Source organism: Myotis nattereri, assembly GCF_964212035.1.
Source record: "Myotis nattereri genome assembly, chromosome: 11".
Classification (NCBI taxonomy): domain Eukaryota; kingdom Metazoa; phylum Chordata; class Mammalia; order Chiroptera; family Vespertilionidae; genus Myotis; species Myotis nattereri.
Window position 1 is genome coordinate 47,823,159 of NC_138086.1, and position 12,681 is coordinate 47,835,839.

General features: G+C 41.5%; 1 protein-coding gene across 1 annotated transcript in view; it reads right to left on the reverse strand.

Moving 5' to 3' along the window:
- Nucleotides 1-2,190: 2,190 nt before the first annotated feature.
- SLC25A13 (solute carrier family 25 member 13) overlaps nt 2,191-12,681 on the reverse strand; it is a 159,630-nt gene continuing 149,139 nt past the window's right edge. The window contains exons 16-18 of the mRNA XM_081102247.1: nt 3,866-4,024; nt 3,656-3,746; nt 2,191-3,367 (exon numbers count right to left, since the gene is read on the reverse strand). Coding sequence (XP_080958373.1) covers nt 3,181-3,367; nt 3,656-3,746; nt 3,866-4,024 — 437 coding nt within the window. The 3' untranslated portion in view covers nt 2,191-3,180. The remainder of the gene's footprint in view (nt 3,368-3,655; nt 3,747-3,865; nt 4,025-12,681) is intronic.

Below are 12,681 nucleotides of genomic sequence, written 5' to 3' on the forward strand. Positions count from 1 at the left end.
AAGATACAAATTCATCCCCACAAGTATGGCTTCTGCAGTAGAAGGCACGTGACTTTGAGAGAGGGCTTATCAACAAGGTTGGTAAATGGGGCCACAGGACAGGATTTGCCAGATTCCGTTCTCGGAGATTTCCTTCCCTTTACCTGAAGGATCCCAGCGTGCCTTGCCGGATCCCTAGCTGGAAGAGGTTACAAACGTTTTCAAGCACAATTTGTTTCCGTTTTTATTCCCTGCTCGCGAGTTATGTGCTGTTAAACATTTCCAGGAGACTGTCAAAATGTAAGCATCCTGAGGTTTACATAGGCCACACCATGAAATAACATATAAGCACAACATTTTAAACATTGTTTTCCAGCAACAGTAAATATTTGAGCTAAGTAAAAGCTGAAGCTTGAAATGCAATAAGCATTTAAATGACTCCTTTCTGGGCCAGAATTCTTCTTTTCCCCTGTGCAACCCTGGGCTGCTGGGATTAAGGCGACTCTAGGGAGCTCAGCAAATGGTTGTGGGTTATGAGGTGTAGCATGAGCTTGGCGACAGCGTGCCACCCAGCCTCAAGAAACCCAGCCACGACTGGAACCCAAGAATCAGTGTGTTCACTTTGTGGCCAGCTTCACATTTTTTCCCCTCCTTGCAAAAAAAAAAAAAAAAAGTGGCTACAAAAGTCAGGCCTCCCTCCCACCCCCTAAGCAACCACAGGATAGACGAAGGGCAGAGCAGAAGGCTGCGGGGCTGGCCCCCGGGGTGGGCAGGCAAGCATGTTGGAGTTACACATCTTCTAGCTCCTCAGCGTTTGGGAGGGAAGCGACGGGGGCTGCAGCAACAGCACTGGCGACGTATTGTGCTGTCACTTCAGGAAGAAGGAAAACCCAGAACAAATTTGACGTGGTTTCCACCGCAGGGTGATTGCAGTCCTATTCAAGGGCGTCATAGTCACGCCACCCACTGAGCAGAACGGAGATGGAAATTAGGCCCCCTTCAAAGTGTCTCAAGCCATTGGCCATCTCTGAACAGAATAAGGGGAGGATTTTAAGGAGAGGCAGCTGTCTGTGGCCCTATTTCCTTGGGCTTCCTCATACCTCTGGTTTCTCATTTACTAAAGAGAATAGTCCTCAGCGACAGGTAGGTCCAGGTGAAGCCAAGACGCTCCTCTACCCAATGCAACCGCACTTAGAGCAGCAGGCAGGGCAACCACCATGTCTGAGATTTGGGTCAGTGCTCCTACCATGAAAATCGGATCTCCTATAAAATTTCATGCAAGTGAAGAAAAGGAATGCAGCGATTTATGGGGGCTTTTCTCCACATTCAGAAGACCCAAGCTCGAAGGCTTTGTTATTCTAACACCGCCCACATTGCTAAGGCCTATCTGGAGTTTTGTGACTTGTCTTTGGGATTAAAATATAAACATTTATCACATCACGTTCCCAGGGACTTGGGGAAGGAGGTTAGGAGGAGGGGTTTTTTTTGGTTTTACCAAACCCAAACCAAGGAGGGAGCCACGTATGCATGTGCGCTCTTTCTGGGAGGGTAACAAAGCTTTTGTTCGCTTAAAAAAAAAAAAAATCAGACTTGTGGATGGCACTGACTGTTCCCAATTTTGAACAGTAACTGAATGTCAACCTATTGACCTACAGCAAGACAGAGACTGACAGTGGCTGTCTCCTACGGAGGGGAAAGTTCGAGCTGACGACCAATAGACTCATCATAGCCTCTTCAGGAGCACGCCTGTGGGAGAAAAGGAGCCCTACTTTCTGTTCAAGCTTCTTTCCCCAAACGGTTACAGCTCTGGCCAAAAATTACCAAGTGTGGGATACAGCGGTATAAGGTTTTGGTGTGAGGGAGAATGAGTCAGAGAAAATACAATTGCCATCATTTCATACCAATCTTCATGCCCAATTTCCAGTGAAACTTTATATTGCTTTAACTCCCAGGATAAGAAACTGCAGGAAGTGCTGGGGATGACCAGAACAAAAGGGTCGCTTTGCTAGGTCCCTTGCTTACGGGTGGTTAAATGTGGTTTTTCTTCCTCACTGTGAAAATGGTTTGCTGAAAATGAGGGCACACATTACCTTGGAAGACCAGGAGGGTACATATCCATGCCAATATGAATAAAATCCCTCTCAAAACACATTGAATCCAATAATGGTCATTATTCACCAGGTGACATACAAAGAAAAGAAAATACTTCAATAGCTTTAAAAATAGTTTATTTCCTCCTTCAGAGACACACAAGCCTGCTGACCATTATCCAAGGCACCACAAATTAAATAAAAACGTAAGAGTACATTTGTCTTACATGATTCAAGATAGAGTGGATTTTAAAGCAAATGGGTGCCACCTGAGCGGGGGTCGGGAGGGGATCAGGGCAGGTACCAGGAACGGGCATGCATTTTCCTAGCGTTCACTGCAACAGGCAGAGCCAGCACAGGTGCAGCCGACGAGCAGTTTTTCCAAGTTAGCAGGTCTAACACAGAAGTGTGGCGTCTCACGGTCTCTCTCGATCTACATAAGAAAATGCCATAAGGACTTCCCTAAAGTACAAGCCTTCTCACCAGTAGTCTTGGTACCAGTAACAGAATATGATTATTAAATGTCTTCAATGTGGTTTTCATTACAAAAAAATAAAATAAAACATGTTTCACATAAAAGCTTTATAATATAATCCAGAGGCCAGACTTAGTGTGCGTTTAAAATCTGAAGCCAGGCGAGGCTGGCTACTTCTGACCATGTTTTCATTGCTTCCAGGGCTTTACGCTTTTCCCAAATACGCACCCAGCTTCTTACCAGTTCAAAAGCTCATGGAACACTTTGCTCTGAGCATCGTGATTGCCTTGCAGTAGCCTCTTTGGGATTATAATCCTAATCCAAGGAGAACAGCTCTAATTTCTATTCAGATTTGCTCTTTCTCCCAAATCATGTGAGTGTTGACCAAAACCTAGCAAATGTCAGGCACAAAGGTTTGTGAGCAGGAGGCCCAAAGAGGAATTATGAATAATTTTACAATGATCTGGTTAAGAAAACACAAAGAAAAGGAATGATTTTCCTCATAAAAAAAAGCCTGGACTTGAATTTAAACAAGAGATAGACGTGAAAGGAATGAAATATTGCTTCCACCCGAGATGGGGCATTCTTTACCCATGTAACAACAGAGCTATCGCAACACCCCCTGGCCGGGCATTCCTAGGGGCCTCCACTGGTAACTTTTGAGGTAGATGCTGATGGCCTGAAGAGAGGTAGGTACAGTCCGAATTTGTTTTCAATCCCTGCGAATGTGGCTACTGCCAGTCTGTAGCCCCCAACGTGATCAGGACTGGGAGCGGGCAGCGTGATCCGGGATTTAGGAACTGCCTCGGAGCCCATGGGTTTCCTGAAAGAGAAAAGAGAGTGGAGCATCTGAGTTTTGTTTTATTTTTTTAACTTGGCAAAAACAACATCCAAACACTGAGCATCTGCACCATAAAGGAGTGGTGGAATTCTGGTCAGTTGTATGTTCCCCTTGGAAATAGGTCTGATCTGAGGACGTGATTTCACTACTTCCCTACATCTTCTCCATTTCAGCCTGTAAGTGGGCATACCTTTCTCCAGGATGACGGAGTATGAGAAGCAACTGAAATATAGCTTCAATTTAGCATGAATGTAGCATGAGGACACTTACACTCCTCCAAAATCAACGTAGAACCAGCGCTGCAGCAATTCATATGTCAGCAAAGTCACACCAAACTGGGGTGAGGATCGAAGCACACGAGCTTAAAAAAAAAAAGGGTGGCGTGGGGGGAGAGGGGGGGAGAAATATCAGGTATAATTAGATTTTTAAAAAACTTTACCTGATACCAAAGGTTTAGTTCAGGACAAATTATTTCCATACCACCAGCTCCTTTCCACAGGGCTTTCGGGCCTTCCTCCTGCAGTATCTTCCGAAAGCAGTCCGTCACGCCACTGTAAGTGGTTTGGCCAGCCCTGGCGGCCACCTGTAATCGAGTCTTGATAACATCAGCAGGGGTCACTAAAGATGCCGCTGGCATACCTGCAGGAAAGACAAGGCCGTGGCAGTCTGCTCGCATTCGCACTATATAAAAAATAACTGCGCTTTGAACTGCTGGCATGTGGAAGGAAAGTTAAGAAACCGAGGAAATCAGATGCCTATTTTACTGTCCCCTCTGGGACATACCACCCTAACCATCTTGTCTAAGGCGATGGAGGCTCCCGCACATCTATGGACACCCCTCGCCCCCTCCCCCATCACCTCCACTTGTTATGCTTCTATTCTTAAATAGTTATAATGAATTATTTATCAACAACACTCCTCCCAGGGAGTGAGAGTGAACAGAGAGGAGAGGGAACGTCTGTGGCACTCTGCCCCCGCTCTCCTTTTGAAATCAGAAACTCACCAAGTTATTAGATCTGATTTTTTTCAGAGGTGAAGCTTGTTATGCGTTTCCTCTTCATGCTTTTCTGTGGCTGCTGGCAGTCATGGGAGGTGCCTTCTCGCACACAGTCAACCACCCCCGACCCTCCAAACCCTGGCCTCTCCAGTTACACCAGAAAAAGGCCTTACTAGTAGCTAAACAAACACTGTGTGTGTGTGTGTGTGTGTGTGTGTGTGTGTGTGTGTGTGTAAAGGTGACTAGGGAGCAGACTTGCATAGATAACACTTTAGGATTTCTTTTTCATAGACTGACATCTCCTAGAGAAAATATCTGACAGATTTATACTGGCTGGTCATCAATGAAAAAGGAACAACAACAACAAAACCTTCCCCAAATTACCAATGGGAAATATTTCTACAGTCATTTTATCCAAAATGGGGCAGCCCATGTTTAGATTTTTTAAAAGCGAGACTGTGCTCAGAAGACACTGTCTCTTCTGGTTTTATTACTTTTCCATTATGAACCCACTCCAAACCAAATTGGTCAAATGCAGATGCATAAATCTCCTTTGCTTTTTTTAAGGCTTAATAATTCTGTAAGAATTTCTGTCCAAACCAACGTGGTCTGGCTCGCAGCGCCATCCCATCCTTCTAACAGACAGCTTTAAAGCTACAGTGCGTGCATGTGTCTGGGGAAACGCGCACGGGACACGTCTGCACTTTTCTTACGAAGCTGAAGCTCTTCCTCTTCCATCTGGACTGAGCTCCTCAAACTTCATCTTCTTAGGTCCCCGTTTTTATAAAGTACATCACATATTTGCATGTGAGAAAGCTCACTTTCGATTTCAGTGCTTCACGGGATAAGTCATCCTGAATTTCCTAGGAGCTTGTTGGAATTATTTTAACTTTGAGCCAGAAGTTTATTCTCCAACATAATGGAAGGAAACAGGAAAAATGCTTAGGAACCCACGGTGTTCACACCACTGATTCTGCTTTACTTCCTGGCTTAGAAAGAGTTTAGCAAGGCTGTCTGCCGTAAACATCCAACAGCATCCTCCTTACAGTGCTGGGCAGGCAGGTCAGATGTGACTGTGAAAGATGCACAAGCAATGAAATGGGGAAAGTTTCCTTCAGCTAGGCTCGTTTTCATATAGAGTTCCTTGTTATGAAAAAGAAAAAAAAAAAAGAGCGAGAGAGATGCATTGGGGGAGGGGGAGGGGTGCGGTGGCAGAGGAAAGATACTCATTAGTGGAATAAAATTGCCAAAAGAAACATAAGGCGTTTAGTAAGATGTCTAGTAAACATAAGATGTTTAGTTTCATGTGTGTTTGTTGGGGGGTTGCTGGAAACACACTAGCCTGCACTAGATGCTCAGGCTCTCCATCCCCAGCTCCCATCTCTCAGATGAGGCCACTGCCCTCAGAGCAACTGTCTCTCCATAGACGGGTTTTGTCTTCACCTGGAGAGCAACAGGCTGCTCCAAAACAAGGCTGGGGAAGACGAGTAGCCTGGTCTCTCCTGGCTTCTAAAAGGCTAAGGCTATCCCGATCGAGGCCAAGTGTTCTCTATTCCCAAGGATGGGGGTGGGCAAGAGGGGGCTAGACCTGGAGGCTTCTTCTAGGTTCCTCAACAGGGAGGGGACCTGAGGCTTCAGGGATAGACAAAGGGGGAGACCTCGGGACCACCCATTACTCCTGTGACAGGAACAATTTGGGGTGCTCTCTAGCCAATAAAAAAAAACAAACCACCTCTCTTTAAGGGGGCCCAGCAGCTGGAGAGAAGTTCATTTACAACAAAAAGGAAGCATGGCCAGCAAAAGACAACTTTGGGGCAAGTCATCCTTAATTTCCCTAACTACCCCATTAGAATCTGTAAAGGATGTACCTCTCTGTTTATGGCATTCAGAGTTTATACCTATTTGTTTTGGATCAAGGTGAAGAGTTTTAAACACTCCCTTCGCAACCTTATCTAAATTACCTGCTTGTATCAGCTTCTAAGAAAAGTGTGGAGATTCTCACTTGGAATGAGAAAATACCATGTTCGTGTCATACTTTTAAGTTGGGGTTTTATAAGATAGTATTATGTTGATAATACTTAGAAGCAGTGGTTCTCAACCTTCTGGCCCTTTAAATACAGTTCCTCATGTTGTGACCCAACCATAAAATTATTTTCGTGGCTACTTCATAACTGTAATGTTGCTACTGTTATGAATCGTAATGTAAATATCTGATATGCAGGATGGTCTTAGGCGACCCCTGTGAAAGGGTCGTTCGACCGCCAAAGGGGTCGAGACCCACAGGTTGAGAACCGCTGACTTAGAGGCGGATGTGGGTGCATTTTATCTTTTATAAGTGCAAACATGCCTCTGTCCTTCTGAATGCTATTTTCAAACCCTGGCTTCCATTTAGTCTGACACTGATATTGCTAAACTTGCTTATTGTTGGTATCTGCCTGGTACATGGTTTTCAATTCATTCTCGTTCAATCTTTCTATGTCACTGTTTTCTCAAACTTCAGGTGACTCGATTTCTTTTCAGAACTCATCGGAAGGCATCTGTTTTGACTTAGGAGCATTGAATCCACTCCATGTGGCTATTATTGTGGTTAACAGACTTATTTCTGCCGCCCTACATTACGGCTTTTATTTTCTCTGCTTTTGTTTCGCTTTTGAACTCCACCCTTTCCTGTCCAATGTATTCAAATGCTATGTGCATTTATTGCACAGGTGTGATATTTACAATGTGTAGAAGTAGTTAGCTGGACAGCCTTCACCAGCAGGTGAGCCCTCCAGCACACTTCCACCTTTGTCCTTCCTTTGCTTTACCTGCCTCCCAAGGACTCCTCTTGTATAAAAACAAAGTGTGTGCCACAGTGAACAGTTATTTGCACAGACTCTCAGGTTTAAATTCATTTGCTGTTTCGTGTATCCCACATTTTCTTCTTTCTTAAATTCACTTTTCATTTTGACTCGGAAGCCTATGAGGGATAACCTTTGAGTCCCGACATGGAGAAACTCACTTAAGCTTGGCCCAAACGCTCGTGTGCTGGGAATGTAACTGAGGTCCGAGACATCCTCCCCTGGCATTCTGAAGCTACCCAGGACTGAAGGTGAGACGTCCTCCCTCTCTTATTGAAGTAGACCTCCTGGATTAATCCTACATATCTCTTAAATGTGCTCAAAGTTTTCATCTCTGTCTTTTTGCTCCACATTCTAGAGGGTTCTTTTTTGTTGTTCTTTTTTCCTATGAGTTTATTTTCCAGATGCCTCATTTGGTCTTTGATCAAATCCATTCTATCATTCAGACCATCTACGGATTTTTAATCTTGGCAATCCTGTTATTAGCTTTCAAGGAAGCCTCTTTACTGATCGTTCCTTTAAAATCTCTCTGAGGACCTTAATTATAGTTCTTCAAAGTTCTTCTCTGTTCCCTGAATTGCCTGTTTTCTCTCTAATTCATCTGTTTACTTGTCTTACAGCTCAGTCTTGTCTGAGGACCTCTGTCTGTCTATTGATATTCAAGTTCAAAGGACAGGCTGATTAGTGCTGTGGAGGCTTCTACCAGTGTCACCCTAGGACAGTGTCACCCACAGGCCTCTCTCCTGAATGGGAGGATGGTCTATGGGTTTTGAGACACAGGCCTGTTAACTGGATGCAAGGGGCTGTTAGCTGCAGAGTGGAGAACTTCCAAATCAGCTGAAGTACAAAGCACTTCACTCTGGAAGTAGAGGGAATTATTTTACACCCCTATGGGGAAGAGTGGCCATTATCACCCCCCTCTCCCCCCAATCTGTGGTAAAGGCCTAAAATTATCTTAAACCTTGGTTTCTTTCAATCCCCCTCCTTGCAAGTGTTGCCTGAAGCTCCAAATAAAAAGGGGGTGGGAGGGAGGGGGGAGGGGACTACGCCTAACCTTCAGGCAGGAAATGAAATTCTTTAACCCTTGCCATGATTTACCCTGAAACCTCCACCCCCACACTCCAGACATTGTATTGTTCACTCAGAGGACAAAATTCTCTGGATCTGCTTTTACTACAAGTAGTTTTTCTTACCAGTGTTTTGCTCTGTGGCATCTTTCAGTCCAATTTCAGAGTCACTATGGGTCCGTTTCCTGCCTTTTAAAGGGCTGCTGCTGACATTTTCTAGTGTCAGTGAGGAGTTTTGAAAATGTATTTTTTTTTACATTTTAAGGTATTTGGGAGGAGGAAAGACGGATGAATATGTTCAGTTCATTACCTTGATCTAATCTCTCCATTACATTTAAAAAAAATAACCTAAGAATTGCTTTTAAATTATTTTTCCCTTTTTTTATTGAATTTATTGAATGGCACTGGTTGATAAAACTATATAGGTTTCAGGTGTACAATTCTATAATATGTCATCTGTACACTATATTGTGTGTTCACCGCCTGAAGTCAAATCTCTTTCCATCACCATTTGTCCCCCCTTTACCCTCTTCTACCTCCACCCACCCCCATTTTTCTCTGGTAGTCACCATACTGTTGTCTCTGTCTATGAGGGTCTTTTTTTTCCTTTTTGTTTGTTTAATACCTTCAACTTTTTCACACTGCCCCAAAAACCCCCTCTCTTCTGACAGCTGTCAGTCTGTTCTCTATCTATGAGTCTGTTTCCATTTTGTTTGTTAGTTCATTTTGTTCAATAGATTCCACATATGAGTGAATTCATATGGTACTTGTCTTTCTCTGACTGGCTTTCTTCATTTAGTATAATGCTCTCCAGGTCCATTCATGATGTTATAAAAGGCGATTTTTTCCTTCTTTTTAATGGTTGAGTATAAATATTACACAAATTTTTTTATCCACTCGTCCACTGATGAACACTTGGGTTGCTGCTCCCAAATCTTGACTATTGTAAATAATGCTGTAATGAACATGCGTAACTCCTTTCGAATCAGTGTTTTGGGTTTCCTGGGGTACATTCCCAGAAGTGGAATCACTGGGTCATAAGGCAATTACATTTTTACTTTTTTGAGGTAACTCTTTTCACAGTGGCTGCATCAATTTGCATCCCCATCAATAGTGTACAAAGGTTCCCTTTCCTCCACATCCTTGCCAGCACTTGTTTGTTGATATGGATGATAGCAATTCTGACAGGAGTGAGATGATATCTCATTGTGGTTTTAATTTGCATTTCCCTGGTGATTGAGCATCTTTTCATATGTTCATTGGCGATCTGTATGTCCTCTTTGGAGAACTGACAATTCAGGTCCTTTGTGCATTTTTTAATTGGATTGGTTTTTTTTTTTATGAGTTTTATAAGTTCTTTATAAATTTTGGATATTAACTGCTTATCAGATGTATTATTGGCAAACTGTTCTCCCATTAAGTGGGTTTTCTTTTCATTTTGTTGATGGTTTCCTTTGCTGTGCAAGAACTTTTCAGTTTGATGTAGTCCCATCTGTTTGTTCGTTTGTTTCTCTTGCCCAAGGCGATATAAAAAAATATTGCTATGAGAAATGTCTGAGATTTTAATGGCTATGTTTTCTTCTAGGATTTTTATGGTTTAGAGTCTAACACTTAAGTCTTTAATCCATTTTATTCTTTTGTATGATGTAAGAAGGCGGTCTAGTTTCATTTTTTGCATGTATCTGTCCAATTTTCCCAATACCATTTATTGAATAGACTATCTTTACCCCAGTGAATGTTTTTGCCTTCCTTGTCAAATATTAATCAACCATAAAGGCATGGGTTTATCTCTGGGCTCTCTATTCTGTTCTATTGATCTATGTGTCTGTCTTTATGCTATACTATGCTGTTTTGATTACTATGCCTTATAGTCAACTCTGATATCAGGTAGTGTGATTCTTTCAACTTTGTTTTTCTTTCTCAATATGCTGTGGCTATTTGGTGTCTTGTGGGATTCCATATAAAATTTTGGAATATTTGTTCTAGTTCTGTGAAATGTGCCATTGGTATCTTCATAGGAATGGTATTGAATCTATAAATTAGTTTGGGAAGTATGGACATTTGAACATAAACATGGTATATACTTCCACTTATTTGTATTGTTTTCAATGACATATAGTTTTCTGAGTAGAGGTTTTTTACATCCTTTATTAAATTTATTCCTAGGCATTTTATTTTTTGGATGCAATTATGAACATGTTATTTAGCCTCCATATCTTTGTGTGTTTTTTTGGTATGTGATTTATTTCTAGTTTCATACCATTGTGGTCAGAGAAGATGCTTGATATGATTTCAGTTTTCTTACATTTACTGAGATTTGTTTTGTGATCGAACATGTAGTCTATCCTAGAAAATGTTCCATGTGCACTTGAAAAGAATGTATATTCTGAAAATATAAACTAAATCCATTTGATTTAGTGTGTCATTTAAGGCCGCCATTTCCTTGTTGATTTTCTGTCTGGAAGATCTATCCAATGATGTCAATGGGGTGTCAAAATCCCCTACTTACTCTATTGCTGTCAATCTTTCCCTTTATGTCCATCAAGATTTGCTTTATATATTTAGTGCTCCTATTTGAGTGCATAAATGTTTATGAGGACTATATCCTCTTGTTGTATTGCTCCCTTTATCATTATGTAGTGTTCTTTGTCTCTTACTAGAGGCTTTGTTTTCAAATCTGTTTTGTCAGATATAAGTATTGCTATCCTAGTTGTTTATCCCATTTGCATGAAATATCGTTTTCCATCCTTTTACTTTTAGTCCATATATATCTTTCATTCTGATGTGGGTCTCTTGTAGACATCATACATGTGTGTCTTGGTTTCTTATCCATTCAGCTACCCTGTGTCTTTTGATTTGAGCATTTAAGCCACTTACATTTAAAGTGATTACTGATAGATGCATATTTACTACTATTTTAATCTTTAACTATGTTCCTCTGTTAAAGAAGACCCTTTGACATTTCTTGTCATATTGGTTTGGGGGTAACTAACTTTTTTGGTTTTTCTTGCCAGGGAAGCTCTTTATTTCTCCTTCAATTTTACACAACTTTGCTGGGTGGAGTAGTCTTGATTGTGGGTTCTTGCTTTTCATCACTTTGAATGTTTTATGCCAATCTCTTCTGGCTTGAAATGTTTCTGTTTAGAAACCTGCTGACAGTCTTCTGGAAGCTCCCTTGTAGGTAACTAACTGTCTTCTCTTGCTGCTTTTAAGATTCTCTCTTTGTCTTTAAACTATGCCATTTTAATTAAGATGTGTCTTGGTGTGGGTCTCTTTGGGTTTATCTTTTTTGGGGACTCTACACTTCCTGGACTTATGAGTCTTTTTCCTTTACAAGGTAAGGGAAGTTTTTGATCATTTCTTTTCAAATAGTTTCTCAATTCCTTGCTCTCCCTCTCCTCCTTGTGGTACCCCTACGATGTAGACGTTGTTTTGCTTCATGTTGTCCCAAAGGTCCCTAAACTATCCTCATTTAAAAATTATTTTTTTCTTTTTTGACTCTGATTGGGTATTTCTTTGTACCTTGTCTTCCAAATTGTTGATTCTAAGTGAACTGGAATATGAACCTGGGTAGTCCGACACCATGATCCATGCCATGAATCACTTTACTGTGATGGCTAACAATGCTTCAGAAATGATATTAAGTGAAAACCACATATATACACAGTGTGATCAAAACTCTGTTAAAAACCATGCATGGGAGAGAAAATTAACAAAAATGTTAAATAGTGATTATAGCATTGTGGAAAAATGGATATTTTATTTAACCTTTATGTTATTTTCATAATCATAAAAAAAAAAAAAACTAAAAGAGAAAGAAATCAACTACTAATTTCTATAGCTTGGTTGTATGGGTTTTCAGAAAACACCACCCAGAGATGAAATCATGTCTGAGTAGCTATCTTCTGCAAGGGAAGAATTAAAGAGGATTTTAAAAATATATACATTTTATTGACTTTTTACAGAGAGGAAGGAAGAGGGATAGAGAGTTAGAAATATTGATGAGAGAGAAACATCGATCAGCTGCCTCCTGCACACTCCCTACTGGGGATGTGCCCACAACCAAGGTACATGCCCTTGACCGGAATCAAACCTGGGACCCTTGAGTCCGCAGGCCAACACTCTATCCACTGAGCCAAACCAGTTAGGGCTAAAGGGGATATTTTTGTGGTATGAAAAAAAACAAAGTCCTAGACTTTGATCTGAGCTTAAATTCTTCTGATTTCACAACTGATTTCTGGAGTTATTTATAGACAGATTCTTTTGGATTCAATATACAATTGGCTAACAATTATTGAGTATTTATTATATGCGAGGCATGTGGTTGCTCTCACTTGAGCCTCACAACCACACCTCCTAGTCGGCAATTATCTCCATTTATAGCCAAGGAAA